The following is a 24,310-nucleotide window of genomic DNA, read 5'->3' on the forward strand; positions in this document are numbered from 1 at the left end:
TTAATTATAAGGGGTAGTCTTTTTTATTATAAAATATTTACTACTTAATTTACCCTTTAGGGTACTTATTAGACTTTATTTATTTTCTTTTAATATTTCTTTTTTACTTTCTTAATAATAATCTTATATATAAATAAATATAGTATTCTTATAGTATTCTTTAAATAATAAAACCTAGCTATTTATAAGTATTAACTTATATTAAGTTAATTAGTTTATTTTAAAAGCTTAAATATAAAGAAATTAATAGAAATATCTTTTTAATTAAAAAAGATATAAAATATTATAATAAAAGGTTAAATATTTAATATAGTAAATAAGTAAAGAACTAATTATAAATATAGAAATAGTATTAAATATAGAGATTATTAATTTAAACCTAGGTTCTTTTTTTCCTTTTCCTTAAATAATAGATAATTATTAATTAATAAATAAAAGCTAGTACCTTAGGATAATACCCTATTAAAATTATAGTATTATTATATCTAATAACTCTTATATTTACTTTTTTTCCTTTTTCCTTTTAAACTAACTTTTTTTTACCTCTATATACCTATTTTTTATATAATAATTATATCTATAAATTATTATAAGAAATACTCTTTTAATTTAATCTTAGTAGTTTTATTATTATATTAGCTACTATAATATTATTATTATTACTTTTCTTACTTAAGGAAAATAAAAATCTACTTTTTAAAAATCCTAATATATTTAATATACTTATAGCTATTTATATTTATAATTAGTATTATTAAATAAAAAGTCTTAAGTATTTTATTAACCTTAAGAATTATAATAAGCTAATAGTATAATATCTTATATATTAAGAAATAAAAAACTTACCTATATATATATCCTTTAACCTAGATATTTAATATTAATTACTAAAAGGCCTATAGCTTTACCTAGTAAATATATAATATTTACTCTTTATCCCTAGGAATAAAGTATTCTATTAATAATATAAAGTCCTTTAAAACTACTATATCTTATTAACTAGAGATATACTCTCTAGATCTTACTATTCTTATTTAATAATTTATATTAATTAGAAATATATTTTAACCTATTATACTAATACTTATATCTATAGAGAATAATATACTAACTTAATATATATTAAGCAGTTTTATTTAATAAATAATTAGTAGTTATCTTTAATATCTATTTAAAGGTTAATTATTTTAAGATATTATAGAATAAGCTACTACTTAATTAATATAAATATTACTTTCTTTCCTTTTTTTCTTTTAATTATACTTTAATTAATTATTATTACTAGCTTTTAATCTAATATAACTATTAAGCTTAATAATAAGCTAAAGTATAACTATTAGCTACTCTATTAATTAAATAGATTATTAATCTATTAGCTTATAATCTAGTTCTATCTAAAGGCTTTAATAATAATCTAAATATAGCCTTTATCTTTAGCTCTAGTAACTTTAAAGGTAAAAATAAATCTTATTCTTTTATTTATAAAGATTATAGTATTTATTGCCTTATATATATTTAATAACTAAGAATAAATATCTGCCTATACTATACTAAGCTAAGTATATAACTATTAGTAAGATATAAATAAATATATTTATTATATTAATAAGTCTTTAAATTATATAAATTCCTAGATTATAATAGTAAACTATATATATACTATTATATATACTTCTGCAATTACTATTAAGTATAAAGGACTAGCTCTTAAGTAGCTACTTTTAAAATATTAATAATAGTATTATTAGACTTAAAGAGGAAAAGAAAAGGATATATAGAAATCCTATACCTTTTCCTTAAGGTTCCCTCTCTAGGTCCTCTTTAAGTCCTTATATAATCCCTTTTTATTTAATTAGCCTTAAGCTTAAGCTAAAGCTTAAGCCCTTAATATAGCTTTCTCTTATTCCTTTATTATATAATATTAAGCTTAATTTATTTATTATTAATCTATAGTAAAGCTAAGTAAATTCTAGAGTAAGCCTATATTAAATTATTCTAATTTTATATTAAGGCTTATACTTTATTATTTTAATTATTTATATAAAATATTTATTATTTTAATTATATATTTTATTATTTTATTTATTATTTAGATAATTTATTTTTATTATCTTTTTATTTTTTATTTTATATTTCTTTTTATTCTTTTTAACTTTTTATTATATAATTTATTATTTTTTAAATATATTTTTATTTACTTTTAATTTATTTTCTATATTTTTATTAACTTTATTTAGCTTTTATATAAAAATTCTTATTTATTATTATCTTTTTTTTAATTTTTTTTCTTTTTAATATCTATATATTTTTTATAAGGTTTTATATAAAATACTTTTATTTTTTATATTAATTTAATATAATAAATTATTTTATTTAATCTTTTTTCTTTTTATTATTTATATATTTTTTATAAGGTTTTATATAAAACCTTTTTTACTTTTTATATTAACTTAATATAATAGATTTCTTTACTATATTTATATTTACTTTTTCTTTAATTTTTATTATTATTAATAAAGAAAGTAATAATCTTATTAACCTTTATACCCTCTATAATTATAAAGGTAATTATTAAATTAAGTAAACTATAGGTATTTTTATTATAAAAAGTAATTTTAATAATAAAGCCCTTAATCTCTTTAAGGATATTACTTAGCTTTATAATAAATATATTATTTACTTTACTATCTTTAAAAAAGACTTAGCTTATAACCTTAGGTTATATATTTCTTATATTTAATATATATATTATTAATCTAAGTATTACTAAGAATACTATTTATTTACTATATTTATTATACTTTATTATACTTAATATACTTTAATTAATATTAAGAAGAATAATAAGGCTATTTTTACTTTTTATTAGCCTAGCCTTAATAAAGGTAAAAAAGGGTTTAAAAAGGTTATCTTTTAATCTTAATTTTCTTATTAAGTTATATAGTTTTATTAAGTAATAGAATAGGCTTATAATTAATTTATATTTATTTACTTTATTTATTTTCCTTTTAAAGCTTTTCTTTTTAAAGAAAAATAAAACCTTTTTATTTTTAATTCTTATTCTTTTAATACTTTAATTTATTACCTTACTTTTACTATTACCTTAATTCTTTTAAGCTTTAATCTTAATTCTCTTTATTATAGTAATAATAATTTCTTTTTTATTAATTAGTAAATAATTATTACTTTTAATTATTTCTTATTTATTATATAGGCCTTTAATATTAAGATTAATTCCTTTTTATATAACTTTATTATTAAGATTATTACTTAAATAAAGTTAACCTAGGCTATTATTACTTTTAATTAAAAAGAGACTATTAATATTTTCTTACTTTTTAATTAACTTATAGCTAGATTTTATAGTTAAGATAATTATTAAAATAATTATTAAAATAATTAATCTTATTTCTCTTATTTCTCTTTATATTATTTTAATTATAATTAAAATAATTAATATTATTTCTTTTCTTTTAGCTAAAGTAATAATAACTATAAGTATAAGTAGGCTTTTATTTAGCTTTAGTCTTTATTTAATCTTTATTTAGTCTTTTCTTAGACTTTACTATTTTTATATAGTTTTATTTCTTTATATATAGTTTATATATCTCTATACTATTTCTAGGCTTATTATAGCTTATTATAAATTAAAATATTCTTTTATTATTCTTTAAATTTATTTAATATTACTATATCTATAAAGTCTTTTAAAGATTATTATATTAATTCTATTTAGCTTAATTATTTTATTAATATTTATTTCTTTTTACTTTACTTTAAGGTATTATAGGCTATTAATATTTTTTTAATTTAATATTTATTTTCTTTTTCTAGCTTTAGCTCTTTATCTTTAAGTATTAATTATAGTCTTAAATATAAATTAGCTATATTCTAAGATAATAATAAGTTAAAGGCTATATATTTTATAAAGTTAATATAGAAAGTTAAATAAAGGTTTTTTTTAATATATTTAATATAATATTTAACTTATTTAATATACTTATTATAGTATATTTTTATATAACCTAGTTAAGCTTTTTACTTAGGTAATTAGTTTTAATATTATATAAGTTTAATTAAACTTAATTACTTACTTAAAAATATTCTATAGCTTATTATATATAGTTTTATATATTTTTAACTTTTTATTACTAGAATATAATTACTACTTAAGCTAAATTAAGACTATTATATAGATATATAATAAATATAGCTATTTTACCTTTAATTAAGGTATAGCTTTCTTAGTATCTTTTAAGGTATTATATAATATTAAAATTAAATCTATAGAGTAAGTAATTAAGGTTAAATTTAATAATTAATAATATATAGTTATTTAAGGCTTACTATATTATTAATAAGTATTCTAGCTAATTAAATTATATAAAAAAAATAACTATATAAAGAATTACTTATATCTCTTAATTAGCTTACTTTATATTTCTATTAATTTAAAAGTAATATAAAGTAAATAAAAGTTATTTTATATCTATTAGGCAGTATAGCTTAGTTTAAAACTTTTTTAATTAATTTAAATCTTAATTTATAATAATACTCTTTAGAAAGCTATAGAATCTCTATTAATAGTCTTAGAATTATAATATATAAGCTTTAATTATAATAGTAATTAAGGCCTTAAGCTATATATACTTTAATAGATAGTCTATAATAATTAATAAGAATATTAATATAATATTTATTTCTCTAGAGAAACTAACTATAAAGTCTATAGAGATTTAAGTAAAATAATAGTCTAAGATTAATAAGGGTTAAAATAATCTTTATTATTTTTAATAGCTCTTATAAGCCTCTTAATAATAATAATTATAATAGAATCTTATTATATTTTATAATATACTATTTTAATAATAATCTTTATTAATAATTTAAAAAGTTAAGTTTTTTTTAAAGTAGCCTAAGATTAATAAATTATAGACCTCTTAGATAATTATTATAATTAATAGTTCTTATAGTAAGAGCTAGGTTTACTCTTAATATTATAGTAAGCTAGCTTTATTAATAGAGTAATCTTAAATCTATTTATTTATTTTTACTTTTTTAAAAAATTTCTATTTTTATTATTATATAGCTTTAAATTAGGCTATATACTTAAGGTAATATAGAATAGCCTAGTTCTATAGGTTTTATAAATATAAATTAAAAAAGACTAATTAACCTTATAATAATACTTAATTAATTAAATTTATTTTTTATTAATCTATATTAAATACTAGCTAAATAGCTACTATAAGTTAAAAGATTAATATTAATTTTAAGATTTATCCTTATTAAATTATAATTTCTTTATTATTTTACTTTTATTAAGATAAAGTATTAAGTTAAAAAATATCCTTTTTAAGCTTATATTAAAAATAAAAGTTAAACTAGAATAGAAAATCTATTTAATATATTTAATACTTTAAAATCTTATATATTTTTATAAAATACTTTAGGTTTTTATAGTTTATAAATATAATAAAAAGTTAAAAGGCCTTTTTTAATTTTATTAATTATATCTTTAAATAGTAAATTATTATTAAAAGTTCTTTATTATATATAATATAGTTCTATTAAGCTAAGGTTAATAGTATTAAGTAATATACTATAGGGTATAATATATTAGCCTTATTTTATTAAGATAAACACTCTTTAAAGGCCTATTTAAAATAATCTATCTTAATAACTATTTCTTTATCTAGTTTTTATTAAGCTAATACTAGGCCTAAAATAAATATATCTTTTAATATTTAAAAAGCTTATTCTTTTTATTCTATTTAAATAAAGAGTATATTCTTCTTAATAAAGTAATTTAATAATACTATAATATATAAAAACCTTAGTATAAAATCTTAATAGAAGTTAATAAATTTAAAAAAGCTTTATATACTTTATATTCTTATAGATATTATTTAAAAGTAAATTACTTTAACTTTCTTTAGGTTAAAATAGATTTTAATTTTTATTTTAATAATATATCCTAGGTATTTTACCTTATTTATTATAAAGGTATATTTCTTAAGGTCTAGGTTTAATCTAGCCTTTTATAGCCTTTATAATATTTCTTAGATATATTATATATAATCCTTTTTAGAGCTATTTATATATATAAGGATATTATTAAAGTATACTATAGTAAAGATTTCTAGTAATAGTTTAAAGGTATTATTAATATATCTTTAAAAGGTTATAAATATTTCTATAAGGCTAAAAGGTATAATTAATTATTTAAATAGTTTAAAGTAAGTATAGAATATAATAAAGTATTTATTTCCTTTAGCTATATAGATCTTATAGAAGGCTATTTAAATATTAAGCTTTATTAATTAATATATCTTAAAAAGGGAATAGAGTATTTTCTTAATAAATAAAAATAAATAGTAATCTTATTATATTACTTTATTTAAGGCCTAATAGTTAATATAGAAGTATTATTTTTCTTTTAATTTCTTAGCTAGTAATATTAATATAACTATAAATAAGCTATTAATTTAAATCTATCCCTTATTTATAAGGTCTATAATTTATTTTTATAACTTAATTAGCTAGTCTTAAAATATATTATATAAAAGGCCCTATAGTAAGTTAAGGCAGATACTATTAAGGTTATTCTTAAGGTAAATTTTATAGTCTTAAGTGCCTTTATATAATAAAAGAGCTAAGGCCTTCTTAAGATTAAAAAGGTCTTTATAGTCTAGAAGTTCTAGTAATAATATAGGCTATAATATTATATTAATAATTACCTCCTTAGGTATTATTAATTATAATATCTTTATAATTTTATAAAGATTAATTATAGCTATAATAAATCTAGGGAGTTTTTATTATTTTTATTTATAAATTATTATAATAAATATAGACCTTATTATTAATATAGCTTATTTTATTATTAAGTATTTTTCTTTTATTTAAATAACTTATCTTTTTATTATATTAATAATTAATTCTTACTTTTTAGTATAAATATATATATTATAGTAAACTAATTATAATAGGCTAAGGATTATATTATAAGCTAGACTTAGTATAATATATAATAAGATTAAGGTTATCTATTTATTAATATTTATTATAGTTTAAATAATATATATAATTATTATTATTTTATTATAAGTTAATTAGCCTTTATAAATTATCTTTATTACTATTTAAACTTCTTTAAGTATTTTAAAAAGAATTTAATTTAAACCTAGCTTTTTTATTATTTTCTTATTTATTATTTTATAATAATTATATCCTAAGTTAATTTAAATATTAAATATTTTATATAAATTAAAGAGTATAAGAATTAAAAGTAATATATTATTTATTTAATCTTTAATTTTATTATATTAATTTAAAATACTTATTTAATATACTCTTTAAAGACCTTAGTATTTTATTATAATTCCCTAGGTAAGACTAGGCTTAAGAAGAATTAGTTTTTTAAGTCTTTAGTATTAAAGTTATAGCCCTTAGTAAAAGTAATATAAATTATATTAACTTAAATAATATTCTAGGGTTAAATAGCTTAAATAAGCTAATAGTTATATATTATATATATTTAGTCTTTATAGTATAAATAAGCTCTAGAAGCTTATTTATTTTATATAACTTATATAGATATTTATTTAGCTTATTATTATAATTTAAATTAATTCTAGGCTTAAATTCTAGCTTAACCTTATTAAGTCTTAGCTATATTAATACTTATTATAATTATATTTTTATTTATATTCTTATTAAAATTAAATTAGCTTAATACTTATACTTATTTTAAAGTTTAATACTTTTTTTTAAGTTTATAAAATTTAATTTTTATAGTAATAATATAATATATAAAGACTATATTCTTAAAGTTATTATAGAGTATATTTTATTTAATTAAGTAATTATATAATTCTTAATTAAATACTTATTATAAATAGACTAGCTTAATATTATTATCTTATTAAAGGCTATTAACTATTATAAGCTTTTAATTAAAATATATAAAGAATTAATTAAATATTTCTAAGTTTATTTAATATATTTACTTAAGCTCTATTTAGGCTAGTTCTTAATAATATTAATCTCTATATATATATTCTATATACTTAAGGAATTTTAATAAATTAATATTTTAAGCTTATTTTACTTTAAAGAATAGGCTAATTTTATAAAGAACTTTACCTTTTAAATAGCAGTAAATATATACTTATTAATCTTTTATATTATTAATATTATATTTTATAATTTATAATATATACTTAGTAATAATATATTATACTGGCTATAAATTATAATTACTATTAAACTTTATAATTTTAAGTAAATAATACTTAAGGCTTTTTTATTAAATCTAGATAGACTATAAATTAAATTATATAATTAATAATTTAAGAATTTATATTTAGGCTTAAGAAAGAAAAAGTAAAATAAAGTTAATTAACTATAATATAATTTATTCTATAAGAATTATAATAATATTAGCTTTTATTTAAATATAAAAATTAAAGTAAATATTTTTAAATTAACTCTATATAGTATTAATTTAATTAAGTATTAAATTATTCTTTAATAATTCTATTAAGCCTAATTAAGGTATTTCTTAATTATTATTTTAAGGTATTATTACTTAATTAATATTTATATTAAACTTAAATTAATTTTATATTAATTATAATAAATAGTTTTTTATATTAATAAGTATACTATAGCTAAGGAATTATTATAAGTCTTAAGTTAAAAGAAGTTTAATAATTATAAAAGACTAGCTCTTAAGTAACTATTTTTAAGATATTAATAATAATATTATTAAACTTAAAGAGAAAAAGAAAAGGATATATAGAAATCCTATATCTTTTCCTTAAGGTCCCCTTTCTAGGTCCTCTTTAAGTCTTTATATAATCCCTTCTTATTTAATTAGCCTTAGGCTTAAGCTAAAGCCCAAGCCCTTAATATTAAGATATATTATTATTAGTATTTTACTCTTCCTAAGTTAATTCTTAATAGATAGAGTCTATTAATTCACTAGTACCTTTAAATATTCTATATTAGCACTCTAATTATTAATAATCTATTTAAGCTTAGCCTATTAAGTAGCTTAATCCTCCTTTAATTAAAAAAGGTCTTAGTAATTTATACCTTATTAAATAGGATTAATAATATATCTATAATTAATAATAAGATCTTAATAATTAAATAATAAATTACTATCCTTAATACTATACCTATTAGTTTAATATTAATATCTATAATAAGATTTACTATTTATATAGTTATAAAGATATTATTCTTAATAAGTAAAGTATATATAATTAATATAAAAAAGGAAAATTATACTTTTAGTCTTAAGAAAATAACTTAGACTTTAGTAATATTTTAAAGAAATTATTTAAATTAAGTTAAGTTAAGGAAATATTAATTACTTAAGTTTATATTTATATTTAAATAATAATTTACTATAATTAATAGTATAAATATAAAGGCTATATTATTAATTTCCTTAAGGATATTAACTATATTTACTAATAATTCTTATTATTATTAGTATACTTAGATATTATTATCTTATAACCCTAGAATTAAATAGTATAGCCTTATATAATATATTAGTTTTATAGATAATTTAAAGTTTACTAAAGTTATATTTATTAATAGTTAGAGTTTCTATATATTAACTATCCTAAGTATAGAGATATTATTATTAATAAATAAAATCTTAGCTAATTACTATATAATAGTAATATTAAAGATTAGCTAATTATTAAGCTTCTTAATAATATTAAAATTAAAGAGATTTTTTATAATAATATAAAGAATAATAAAGATCTTAATATATAGAATACTATAGTAATTTTAAATTTTATTATTTAAGAGTAAGACTTAATATTCTTATAAAACTAATTATAAGGTAATCTATAAAAGCTAGATATCTTCTTATAACCTACTCTAGGATATAAACTATAGCTAAAAATACTTAATATCTAGAGTATTAAAATATATAACTTATAGTAAATAAAGCTATAAGCTTAGAAATTTAATAATAATATAATAGTATTAATAGTAATAAGAGTAGTAATACTATAGGGCTTAATATAAGTCTAAACCTTATATAAGAATATAAGCTTTAAATAAATAGTAAAAAATTCTCTCTTTTTTATAATATAATAATAAAAATAAGAAAGTTATTAATATTAATATTTAAAGCTAATATAATATATAAATTATTCTAATTAATTACTTATATAATAGTAGCTAATTATTAATAGTCTATATAAATATATTTTACTAAGTAGGCTTTAACTTTATAAATAATAGCCTTAAGGCCTTAGCTTATAAAAATAGTAATTAATATAATAATAAGGAAAAATTAATTATTATATTAATTAATAATAAAGAATAAGTTAAAGATCTATATTAATTAATTTTTAATTAAAAGAAGCTTAAAAATACTAAAGTTAATAATATATATAATAATAAGCTTAATATTATATTAGCTTAATTTAATTACTAAGTTTTAATCTTTTTATACTTTATTAAATTAGACTATATTAATTAAGTCCTATAGGAAAAAGAGTAACTTAATACTTTATATTAAAAGCTAGATTAAAAGATTAAACTATTAATATAAAAAAAGGTATTTCTAGAGGTAATATAATTAAGTAATTATATACTCTAGATTATAGACTTAAAGATAATTATTTATACTATAAAAATATTTAGACTATTTAGTAATTTATAATAAATAATTAGCTATTTATTTAATTATAGTAATTAAGATAATAGGGTTAATTAGAATTATTAGAATTTTAGAATATTAATTTTTTATATAGTTATTTTAAGTTTAATAGGAAGTTTTAAGCTTAATTAAGGGCTTTCTCTAAGGATTAATAAATATTATATAAATATATTATATAATAACTATTTAAGTGAATATAAATAATATGCCCTATAATAAGTAGAGTCTTAATGAGTAGTTTTAACTATATAAGAATATCTAGAGTATACCTTTAAATAAGTTTAATTAATCCTAGCCTTTACTATCCCTTGCCTTTTTAATTTTATTCCTTATAAGCTAAGGTAATTTTATAAAGCTATATTAATAAAGTATTCTTTATTATAATTATATTAAGTAGCTAATAAAATACTATAATAGCTAATTTATATATTACTTTAAATTCCTTTATATTATTTTTAATACTTTAATATAATAATAAGTAAATAGTAAAAGCTTATTCTTTATAAAAAAAGATAGTAATTATATTAAATATAATATTAATATATTATAATTATATATTACTTTTAATTTTAATACTCTAGAAATTAAAGCTTTTCTAAACTTAATTATTTAATATTTAAAAAATCTTTATAGAATATACCCTTTCTAGGGTAAATATTACTATTAATTTAAAGCCTATATCTATAGGCTTAATTATCCTAAGATCTTCTTAACTTTCTTAATAATTAATCTATATTAAAATAGCCTATAGAGATATATATTATAATATAAAGTATAGTAGGCTATTAATAACTATAGAAAGGTATTAATTATAAGGATTAATTTAAAGAAGAATTTATATATTACTGCTTATTATTTTTATATATAGTTTATTAGCTTTCTTAAATATATTATTAAGCCTAAGTTTAATATTATTAAGTTATAGTTTAAGTATAAATAGTAAATAAGAGGGAGTATATATATATATAGTCTCTTTTAAGTTAAAGATATATTAACTCTTTATAATTAATTTAAGGTAATAGTAGAAAAGATTAATAATAAGTTTTTATATTTCTAGGGGATATATATTATAGTAATAAATCTAAACTAAGAATAATTAGCTTAGTAATATAATAATAACCTTTTATTTATAATTAACTTAAACCTTACCTTTAAAGATCTAACTATAGTTATTAATTATATATAATATTATTAATATATAGCTATATACTATCTATATTATAAATATATATTAAATAGCTCTCTCTCTATATAGATATTTTATTAATTTTACTTTCTATAATAACTCTATAAATATCCTTAATTAGCAAGGGATATAAATCCTAATTATTCTATTTATAATAAAGTATATAATAATACTAATTTAAATAATTTTAATAGGATAATTATAATAGCTTAATTAGCTAATATTAATATATTTCCTTATATAAGTTAAGCTACTATTATTAACTATATAGTAAAGTATATTAATAAGCTAAAAATAAAATTAAAAAGTTATAAAGATATTATAAAAGCTATTTTACTTTATATTAATTCTATAATTAAAGTTATTAAATTTATAGTTAAATTTATAAATTAATTAATTACTAAAAGAGATTAATTTACTTAAGAGATTTAATATTTACTACTTAACTTTAATTTAACTTAAAGTATATAAGTTATATTACTAATTAATTATAAATACTTAAGCTAGTATTAATAAATAGATTATATTTAAACTAAAGGAGAAAAGTCTATTTATTCTATAAAGAATATTTACTAAAAATACCTTAATTATCTTAATTATCTTTAAGAATATAGTTATTTTTAATTTCTAATTAAAATTAATTACTCTTAATATCCTTAACTTTAATAACTATTTCTTAATATAATAAATTATATTTTAAACTATTTTCTATATTATAATTACTATAATAAAGACTTTATATATATTAAGCTAATATTATACTATTTATATACTAAATTTAATAAATTATTAACTATTAAAAATACTAAATTTAAAATATATATTAAAGCTTATTAATACTATATTAAGGTCTATTTAAGTATTTATTTTAATAATTACTATATAACTCCTTAAGTATTACTTAAGGAAAAGTTTAAAGAGAATCTTAATAAGGAAAATAAAGATCTTAATTAATTATAAAAGGTACTTATTAATACTTTCCTTTAAAATAGCCTTAATATTAAAGAAATTAAAATATTTAATAATTAACCTATTAATCTTACTTATAACTAAGAGTTATATATTAAGAATTACCTTTAGCTATATATATAGAAAGTAAAGTACTAGAAAAGTATTTATATTAACTATTAAATAGCTAATAAAGTAGATATTAATAAAGAGATAATTATAAAACTTAATTTAAAGTAATATTTAGTCTTTAATCTCTTTATAAGGTATATTAATAATACTATTAACCTTAATATAAAATATTTATATTCTTTATTAATTTAAGTTAATAAGTAAAAAGGTATAAGGAAATTATTTTTAATTTATACTCTTTCTTTTATATTAAATATATATAAAGCTAATTATATTATAAAAGCTATACTTACTAGAATAATAGCTAATATAATTAATAATATAACTTTATACTTTTTATTATATTTTTTTATTTTAAAATAGATTTTATTATTAATAGATCTTAGTAATAATATATTAAATAGTCTATAAGTAAGCCTTTTTAATATAATATACTTTATTATTAATAAAAAGTTAATAATTAGCCTAAAGATATTCTATTTTATTAATTAATATTTTTATTAAGTATTCCTTAAGAATTAATATAAATACTTTAATAGCTATAGTATCTTATTACTTAATAATTTCTATTAACTCTCCTTAGTCTTTAAGAAACTATTATATATTACTAGAATACTAGCTTATAAGAATAAGATATTAAGTTAAAATATATATAGAGAATTTAATTAGTTTATTAAATTATAATAAGTAGTTTAATAGTAAGGTAATAAATAAATACCTTTTTATAATACTTTATAAAGACTATATATTAATAAGCTAACCTTTAGGTAATAATAATTTCTATCTTTATAAATTTAATTAAAGCTAATTAATAAGGAAATTACTATATTTAATAATACTATATATATTTACTTAATTAACCTTAAAGTCTATAAATTTAATTATAACTATATAAAAAAGCTTAACTATATAATCCTCTAGGTTTATACTATATATACTAATTAATATAGTAATAATATTAACTTTTTAATAATTAGTAGCTTATATAAAAAGATTCTAATATATATTAGTATTAAGGTTATATTAATAGTAAATATATAAATATAGGCTAGCTTAATTAATAGATTAATTAATATAATTAAGAATCTTACTTAAGAGAATATTAATATTAATATTAATCTTTATTAATAACTACTTAATATTATTATAATCTAATTTAAAGAATATACTAGGCTACTTTATTATAATAATTTAATTAATATTAAAATAGCTAAGATTATTTTAATTTTCTATACTATATATAAATATATCTTTATTAATAGACTCTATTTATATACTTAATTCCCCTTTATAATATTATATATAATTATTATATATAAATCTTAAGGAATAACCTTAAATAAAGCTATTATTAATCTTTCTAGGAAAGACTTTATACCTAGGCTTTTATATATTACTATATTATAAGTTAAGACTCTTTAGAGTCTTATATTTAAGATATTATTTAATCTTAATAAGATTTCCTCTTATATTAATATTTAAAGTAAATTAAAAGAAATATACTAGTAATATTACTTACCCTAGATATTATATATATTATAATATAAATAATATTAATAATATTCTTTAGAATATATCTAATTATTATAGCTTTTTTCTCTATTTAATTCCTAATTTATTATAATTATAATTAAATCTATAAGGTATTATTATTACTCTTTTCTCTATTTAATTCCTAATTTATTATAATTATAATTAGATTTATAAGGTATTATTATTACCTTTTTTCTATTTAATTCCTAATTTATTATAATTATAATTAATCTATAAGGTAATATTATTACTTTTTTCTCTATTTAATTCTTAATTTATTATAATTATAATTAATCTATATATTATTATTACTAGTCTTATCCCTATTTATAAAGGCTCTAGGCCTTTATTATATTAAATAATAATATAAATAAATTTAATTTATATTATATCTCTTATAAATAAGATTAATATTAATTAATATATAATTAAATAATAATCCTTAATTAATTTTACTTATAAAAGCTTTTTATAATAAAAATTAATTCTAATTAATATATAACTAAATAATAATTATTATTTATTAATATATAACTAAATAATAATTATTATTTATTAATATATAAATAAATAATTAATTAATTAAATAATAAAAAAAAAAAAATTACTAATAATAATAATAAGATTTTCTTTAAAATTATAGCTATTAATAATAATAATAAGATTTTCTTTAAGATTATAAATATTAAAGAAAATATTTATATTATTTATTATATTAAGTTATTTATATAAAAAAGATATATCTTTAGACTAAAGTTAATCCTATCCCTACTATAACCGATTTAAGTTAAAGCGGCTTTACTTTCCCTATGGTAACAGAGTCCGACATTTGCTTGTAGCTAGCTCACCGTACATCCAATTCCGAAACGATAGTATAAAGTTTGGAGACACAAAGTCAGACCCTTTCGGGCTTATGGCTCATTGGATATTATGCACGACAATGGCAGGGGCGCGAAGCTCAGGCTGTTACGAGTGGCTTGACGAGTCAGCTATTTCGTCTCAGTTTCACGTGCACATTGCATAGTCACTTGGCTTTCGAACGTCGAGATGTATATTAGCATATGGTGTATAAGTGGATGGGTTTATCTGGTAGTGATAAAGCATGACTTACTGCTGGAAAGTTGAATGATCTGATGACGACCAAGAAACCACATATATATATTGGAAGAACCGATATGACACACAGACGAAAAGTGTAACACCACTCGGCGATAATACTTGAATATCATCAACTTAAAATGATGGTGGTAATGGGTATATGGTGATCAACATTCTATAGCGAATTTCGGATTAACGCGGCCGAAATCACCTTGACGGGTTTGTACCTGGTTTATAATGAAGGGCATATCAGTCAGTATAGCCGGAAGCCGGCAAAGAATGACAATCTTGAAACACCAGAATTGGTGTGGATGAGAACTAATTAGACGTGTGGTTATCTATGGTGGTATTGTACTGCCCTGGCTGCATGAGTGAGTACTCATATTTTATGCTCAACAAGCTTTTTAATTAGAAAACTGGTGTTTCCAAGGAGGAGCAAACATAAACACAGGAACAGGAAGGTGATATAGTGGCAATGTAGTAGCAGTGACCCGTAGCTATGCCACGTTTCATGCGACCACCTTTTGTAGCCCTAGACCGTAATACAGGAACAGGCCGAGGAACGACAGTCAGCCAACGGATTCCCTTTGACCAAGATGCGACCTGATTTTGAGCCCCCCCCCCTAGACTACTCCTCCGACCAGTCCTGGAAGGTGTTTGCAGCACAAAGAACAGAACAAAACCGAACCTCAACCATAGTCCTGGAATGTGAAATGACAGGACATGACAGGACATGACAGGACATGACAGGACATGACAGGACATGACAGGACATGACAGGACAGTCGGCATCGTCCCATGCCACTCACTGCATACGATCTGTTGCACCGCACGCGGCTTGCATATGGATTTCGAGTAAATGATTTGTCGAAAGACCCTTGTTCTATCACAACAGCCGGTTGGCTCTTTTTGGTTCTTCTTTCATGCCTCATGAAGTTCAAAGAGCCGCATCATTCATTGCCTAACGGGATGAGTCTAGAGTAGAAAACTCAGTCAAGTTGGACCGTGCAGTCGTAAAGCAGAGTCCACATTGGCAAATTTCACGGTGGATATCATGCCCGTCGTGTGTCTCTATCGGATTGGATCATGGCATGATGACTGAATGCGAGTCAGCTTGGAGTGCATTAGTTATTGTCAAGAGATGGAACCCAAACTCCACTGAATGCGCAGTGGCAAGACTCTTCTTGCAGACTGAGAATCAGTTGTGGGGGAGTTGATTCTTGAACGTAGTATTTCTTGTGTACTTGCAGTGCCTCTTGGTTGCAGTAACAATTCAAGGTCTTGATTTGGCCACCGTGAATAAAATATTGGTGGAGAATTGGTCAAAGGGAGTCAGTCAGTCAGTCAGTCAGTCAGTCAATCCGGTCCGACACCGAACCTTGGATGCAAAGTCTGTATGTACTCGTGTTGTACAAAATCTTCGCTAGGCCTTTCGAGAAGCAAATTTTATAAAGCACCTAGGAAAAATCCCCAACGTTCTTTAAAAAGTCGCTTAACGATCGATCATCCCAAGACAGGGATGATGCCTGTATTCAGTCCCTGCCTCACTGGCTTAGCTTGCCGCAGCCTCAGAAGCCGTTCAGATTGTCAAACCAAGCCAAGCCCAGCCACAGTCCATCAGGATCTGACTAGGTAGAATGAGTGCTTTCTTGCGAACCTTATGCACGTAGTGAGTAAACGGGTCCTGCGGCTCTTCTCGGACGTTGAAAACACGAGTCATGCAATTGCTGCATAAAATAACAGAAGAGTAGAGTGAGAAGGAGACAGGAGCAGTGGATATCTTGTATCATGTTGGTTTTTGTCATGTTTACAATAGGGACTGAAGGGTCTTGTCGCATGCAAGCGATGGCGTTGACGGAAAAGTAAAGAGGCCGCAATTGGAGGGATATATGCTAACCTAACAGCTCATGCTAGATGAGAATGGGAGGAGACTGTGTTGGTTAGTAACTAGAGGGTCGAGGGATCATCGTACATTGCATTAGTAAAAACCGAACAGAAAACGGTCCCTTGTTCAGACAGACATGTTCGATGCATGTCAATGTGGAGTAAATTCGATGTTTGAAACAGCGGGGGAGGAGAAACGCATACAGAGTGGGTTCTTGATGATGCTGTTTGCTGCTGCTGAATTGTGAAATGGTGGGTTATCCCTTGACTGATATGGACATGTAGTAACATCGGTTGTGAGGACCCTAGGCAATGCAGCATGCTTGGTGTAGGCATCGTGGTATTGAGTATAGCCTACTACCTGCTTCGCTTTGCTATGTTTTATTGCGCTATTTCCCCAGTAGGAGATATGATAGGTAGATAGATAATAAAACCTGGCACATCACTGCTAATGCTCAGGCATATCCTATACCTATCTGCATATCGAGTTGGACGGATACAGAGATTGCCGAGATAGCCTGTCTCCTAGCTGTCGTTCAACATGAATTAGGTCACTGCAACTGATATCGATACAGATCTCGTTGCGTATGAGGACGTCCATGTTTCTTACTCAAGTCTTCAGGGTGTTTCCACCCCATCTATTCCCTGACTTGTTCCGACGTTGAGCGCAATTAAACTTATTGTCACGGGCTCCCTCAGCCTTGTCTCGCACGTGCACCACCTTAGGAAGCGAGAGAAATATCGGGGTGAACCGATTGAGCTACTGCTGCAAGACATGTCACCCCTCAGTGTGAATTATCGCTATGCCAGATGTGAATGTTTTGGCGAATAGTAAGATGGAACAGACACGAACTTGATCGGGACAAAGTCCTTAAAGCCCGATCTAATAGTCACAGTATTAGTTAGAGGGCAAGGTCAAGACAGATGATGTATCGAAATTGACCAACCAGCGGCCGACCCTGGAAATGGCTCTTTTTGTCCATTCTAGTCAACACCCCTCACAGAGTCCGTTACGCCATGGTGCCTTGCAGTTGAAGCGCGATCAAGTACGAGAAGGCTGGGCGTGGCTGGCACTTCGGCCCATTTCAGTCGAGGACGACTTGGGACGTCGGTAGGCCTTTGCTCTAATATTAGCCTGTTCTCTTACACCCACTGGATCGCTGGTGAGTGTGCTCGAGCAGCGGGTCACGTCTTGTCTCATGGCATCCTCTGATAAAGAAGCGGTGTATCGTGTATGAACTTGGTGGAAAGATGCTCACCAACAACTTTAAGAGCTGAGTGAGCTTGGGCCCCTGATCTTCCTTCTCCACATTCGGAATGAACATGGACAAGGATCAATACTCATCGATATGTTTTGCCTAGGTTCTGCCAAGCATCTCACCTCTCTAGATTGCCTTTGATCGAGACTATGAAGCAGTAACGACAGGATACATGAATGAGGGTAGATGTTTGATCAATTGCTTGGTTCCTGGACCATCAGAAGAAGATATTCAAACCCATGAGAAGATCGATATCACTTCGGCAAAGAGTGGGGTAACAGCTAGGCTCTCCAGGTCTGCGTTGCGGGAAAAAGCGAAACTGATCAATAACAAGCCATCGGGTGACGAATCAGGCCTGCTGGAAGAGAGAATCGTAACTGAGACCGGCGCCCAGACAGAAGAGGTTTAGTAGACGAAGAGGATCGCTCATGGGAGAAGGGAACAGCCAGAAGCTAAAGAGACTAACTGTAAGATTGGTCAGTGTGCCGTCCCGCTGATAGGCTCTTCCCGCCCGTTTATCATGGCATGGCATGGTTTCTCCTATAGACCATGGCTCACTCGGGCAAAGTCAGTAAGCGCTTGGGGCTTTCCCTTGTTTCTCTTTCCCTTTTTTTTGTCCGTTCTTGAGATGGGAATCGCGATCGTGGTGCTCAGTCATTAAATAATTCTAAGACAAGATGGCATTGCTTCGAGATCGAGAACAAAACAGCCGAGCAGTCGTCGAACAAGTCATTGTTCAAGTAGCTAGTGGCATAATTCGCTTCCACTGTTGACTGAAACCGTCGCCCAGCACGATATAGCGGTCTGTATCAGGAGCATTCTGTCACTAGTGGCGTGATCCGTTCAGGAACCAGGAACAAGCAAACGCCGAGTGGAACCTGTAGATGCAATTCTAGAAAAGCCTCGCTAATAAACAACGAAAGAATCACATACTTAGTTGCCTCGTTCAAGATAGTTTCCCAAACTTGTACAGAAAAAGCCAAATGGTTACAGTATTATTCTCCGGTGAGCGCATCAAGACATCGATCGACCTTGCCTCCATGGCTTGCCTCGGATGACATATGGGTTCTGTTTCAAATAGTAGGTAATCAACAGCCCCACAGTAGCCGATAGTTTCTCTGTAGCTTGACCCCGCAACAACCGAAACGATAAGGTGAAGAGTCTCAGCTTCAAAACCTAGCTGGCATTGTCTCGTTGATCAACTTTGAAATGCCCCAGATAAATACGTGGCCTGTAGTGAGGGATAAATTCGGCCAACAAACTCCAAGAGGTGGGCTAAAAAGGCTGAAGGGTGTCTTATCTTGGAAGCCTTTCACTGTGGTGTCGAAAGGGCAAAGATGATAGGCAGGCAGTCCTCTCTATCTACCCAACTGGGCAAGTTCATACCGGCTAAATTGTCATCTAAGAAAGAACGGTGATCAAAGTTCTGGGTTTGTTAGGACGATCGATGTGGTGTTGTTATACCTCCGCTCGGTACATCGGATGCCGAGGGCTTGCTTAACTGAGGTTTGCCTCTGGACTGGTAAATTGAAGCAACAATAGAACTGTGGTTGAACCACTCTATAGTCAAATGACATACGGATATCCCATGTGCAACAAAGTGATAACGGTTCCCTAATGGCTGCCCACATAGCAAAAGCAAAGGCATTATAGAATCAGAAAACATGCCAAGAAGCAGCTCAGCCAGAAGCAATACCTGGCCCTGTCAACTGTCGCGCTCTACGGATATGCTTTGTCAAGATGTCAAGTCCCGCAAATGGGACATATCTCCATAAAAGGTGACTGTCTGATGATCCCTTAACGTCACGAATAAATTGAATACTTGCATGAGCTTGCCAAGCCTGACAAGCGATCGAATCCGTGTTAGCGAATCGTTCGGGCACTCGCGGTGCCGTATGCACAAACTATCTAGGCTGTCCACAGGAACAGGAATAGGAACAGGAACATGGGCATATAGCCGGCCCGGTCCAAATGTTTCGGTTCAACTGTATGTGTCCTATCATGACAGACCAAAGCATGATGGGATTCCACAGTACAACAATGGCAATTCCGCAGCAAGATGTGCTGTGCCCAAATGGCACCATGATTCAACATATAGGCTTAGGACAAGAGCGTACGTGTCGCGAAGTTATTCTGCCCGATGCAATTTCCCGTATTCGTCCCGTGAGCGAAGATTGTGGAGAGCTGTCGGGTCTGAATACATAGCAACACCATGGTGGTGCGTTTCATTCTAGACCGCATTGTCGATAACAGATGGGGACGTGGCATAGTGAGACACAATCGCTTCACGATGGCAGGATGAAGACAAAGACTGAGGTAATCTCCACGCATTCCAGACTAGGACGCGTTTTGAGGCCATGTTCTCAACCTTGTCAGTTGGCTTTTGCCCCTTGCAGCTCCATCTCCGCCTCATCACGCCAAGAGCAACAAAGTTATTAGTCAAGTGACAGTCTATAAGATGCGAGTGTGACGTGCCGACCACGACGGGCTAGGAAATAACCGAGGGGCCCGAACCGCCAACTTGTCTTTGGGGGTTTATGCATGCTCTTGGAAAGGTATGGTATACATATTCTTGTTTGTTGTAATGAGTTATACTCTGTCTGTAAGCCATCCCCAATATGATGTGCGCGTATCTACCTACCTCCCTTGACACATGATAAGCGTCGGCTCAGCTGCATGTCTTAGACCCTTTATGGGACCAGACTGAGCCTGCGTTTTTAGACGAGAAAAGGGAAAAGGCGGACAGTTTAATATGCGAGGGGTTTGAAGAGGAGGTGAGGCTGTGAATCTGGGGGGACCTGGTTATGCCTTTGCTCAATTTGTGGATGAGTTGATAACATCGGTCAGAGTTTGAGATTTTCTTGAAAGGGATAAGACAGGAAGAAAGGAAGGAAGTGTTTCGATGTCTACCTAATTAGGAATTTAAAGGTAGAATGAGCTTCTTTTCCTGATGCGATGCCTTTTCTAGATCGAGATCGGGTTGGAAGGCAAAGAACAACCAAGATAAAGCTGATGCACTCACTGCACTTGTCACCATCTACATATCTGCCAGTATACGGAAAATAGGCAAGTACCCTGTAAGGCTGGCAAAAAAGTAATAAAACAAATATAGGGCTATAGAAACAATTTGCAACGCATGAATCAGCGAATATCAATATACAAGGCTCGACCTGGCTTAAGATGACTGTCACTATCACCAGCCTTGGACGTCTCTAAGGATGCCACGTTCAAAGACTTAGTGCATCTTAGCGGCTTCCCGAGGTGGCCCACAAATTCATTGTGCACAAGCACTAGAGCCCATTAAGGCCCTGTTCGCCCGTTCTCACTGGAACTTACCGTGGCGTTCAGAGGCCCCGCTGCACTGCATTGCACTAGAAAATATGGCTCTAAAACTTCCAGGGGTTTCGTTCCACTGACTGGACTGAATCGATGTATGGATGGAAGACGTGCAGGGACGAGAAGGGGAAAAAAAAAGAGCGAGTGAGACGCAAGGCACGAGTCGAGGATTGGTTATGCGGGAATTGTTCCAGTTTCACTCTTTTTCTCAGACAAACGCTGAATATCGATTTTACTGGCTGTAGGCAGGCAGGCAGACTTTGATCTCCCTGCTTTAGGTTACTTTGTACAGGATGTGGTATGCGTTGTCTTTGGAGTTTGGACTCTTTGAGAAGAGACTGCAGCGTGGTGCAATGCAATGCAGGGCATCTTCGAGCCCTGTACCTGATCGAAAAAGAAAACAATCAGAAGAAAAAGAAATACCATACCCACAGGCAGAAACTGCAGTCGAGTCCTGCCCTGCATCTGTTCTGTTCTTGGTTGTCGTGCTCTTGGCAGGTTGGTTCCTGGTGGTTTCCTAACCAGGGGTTTCCTGTATCAGCAGCTCACCTTCTTCACTTGACTTACACCCACTTGCTCTTTAACCCACCACCAAGTTCGCTCCGCTCCACTCCACTCCTTCCTCACGCCTCCTCTCCTGTCTCTCACCATCTCGTCTGTCTTGCTCTTTCTTAGCAGTTACAGCAAAACATGCAGTAACGGCCATTGAAGGACCCATCTTAGTAATTCGTTAGCACTGCACGCTGACCGTGATGATCCATGACGCCACCTGCTACTGCTGCACACCCTTTCCTACCCCATTGAAACCCCCAGTCTCTATATAGCTTCAATCGGCCCCCCATCCTCATCCCACAGCTGGCTCTTTGACGTTCGTCCATACGCAGGGCCATTGAGTTCCCTGGTTGATATATTCTCCCCTAAATTTCTTCACTCTACCTGATCCGACTTTCGGCGTCCTTGTCAACGTCGAAAACTCGAGGTTGGCTTACACTGACTCGATTCATCCTGATCCTAGTCGAGTCAAATCCTTCCAACCGACCCTGTCACTCACCGAATTTGAATCTGAGCAGTGACTTGACTGTTAGTTTGTCTTGCCTTACCCTCCGCATCACATATTTCTTTACCTCCATTAAGAGTATATGTACCCTTCGCATGAATGAGATGTAATGGGTGTCACATAAAATATTACCCCCAACGTCTAATATCACCAAACCCCAACTTCAACTATATGATACCCCGACTAGATTCTAACCATATCTTTAGTTGCTTTGCCGCTTGAAGCGATTCTTCTAGTGTTCAAACACTCGCTCATCTTCACTTCTCTTCGTACCTTTTCGACAGCAAAAAAGTGCTTTTAGCCAATGCTCAATTGAGTCTTCAACGCCTCACATATAGACACATGATGGAGATTTCACTATGAAGGACTCCCAAATTCAAGTCATCATCGTCGTCCTCGCGACTGTGGTTCCTGTCACTGCGATTACCGCAGTTGGATGGTTTCTATGGCGCCGTAGTCGCCAACGCCGCAGATTTCTCTTCATGAAAAGAGGCATCACGCCTATCAACGACGAGGAAATAGAATCGTGGAAGAGAGATAGGAGTCACGAGAAGACCAAGATCATCGAAGCCACCAACCGGGAGGCTAGAGATCAGGAACAACAACAACAAGAACAAGAACATGAGTATCTGCAAAGACAAAAGAGCACCTCTTTCAGCTCAATTCGCAAACCTCCAAGCGTTATTGTCTACGACCGTCCCCATCCTCGAGTTTCCGAAGAACTCTCCCCTCGATCAATCCATTACAAGCGCAGTATCGATATACCTTCGACACCAGTCCTTGCCCGCGCCCCCAACTCACGGCCAGGTCTTACTGATGAGGCTGTCCAAGGCGAAGATGCTTTCATCTCACCCATGAAGCGCCAACCCTCACGATTGGCAAAACTCCCCCCTTCATCCCGCCATAGTCGAACTCGCAGCAGCCGCAGCAGTACTATGAGCGCGGTTTCGCCCCAAGATCCTTGGCATGGTCACTATCCTGATGCGTTCAACGGCACTCGCAGCTCCAGCGAATACCTGCCTCGGACGCACCAATCACTGGACATCAGACGACAGCAGCCGCGAATGCATTTCATGTCCAACACGAGTCGTCTCTCATTTGACGAAGAGGTTTACCTAGGAGGCCTTTCACCACGACCGCTCGTTCGCCAATCGGAGATTGGCAGGGCTATCGGTTGA

General features: G+C 26.9%; 1 protein-coding gene across 1 annotated transcript; it reads left to right on the plus strand.

Annotated features, from left to right (window-relative positions):
• Nucleotides 1-23,491: 23,491 nt before the first annotated feature.
• FPOAC1_001270 (uncharacterized protein) lies at nucleotides 23,492-24,310 on the plus strand (the record flags this gene model as incomplete). Its single annotated transcript, XM_044845875.1, has 1 exon — nucleotides 23,492-24,310. The coding sequence occupies one exon, from the start codon at nucleotides 23,492-23,494 to the stop codon at nucleotides 24,308-24,310; it is 819 nt and encodes a 272-aa protein (XP_044711791.1).

The sequence above is a fragment of the Fusarium poae genome, chromosome 1 (assembly GCF_019609905.1).
Source record: "Fusarium poae strain DAOMC 252244 chromosome 1, whole genome shotgun sequence".
In the NCBI taxonomy this organism is placed as follows: Eukaryota; Fungi; Ascomycota; class Sordariomycetes; order Hypocreales; family Nectriaceae; genus Fusarium; species Fusarium poae.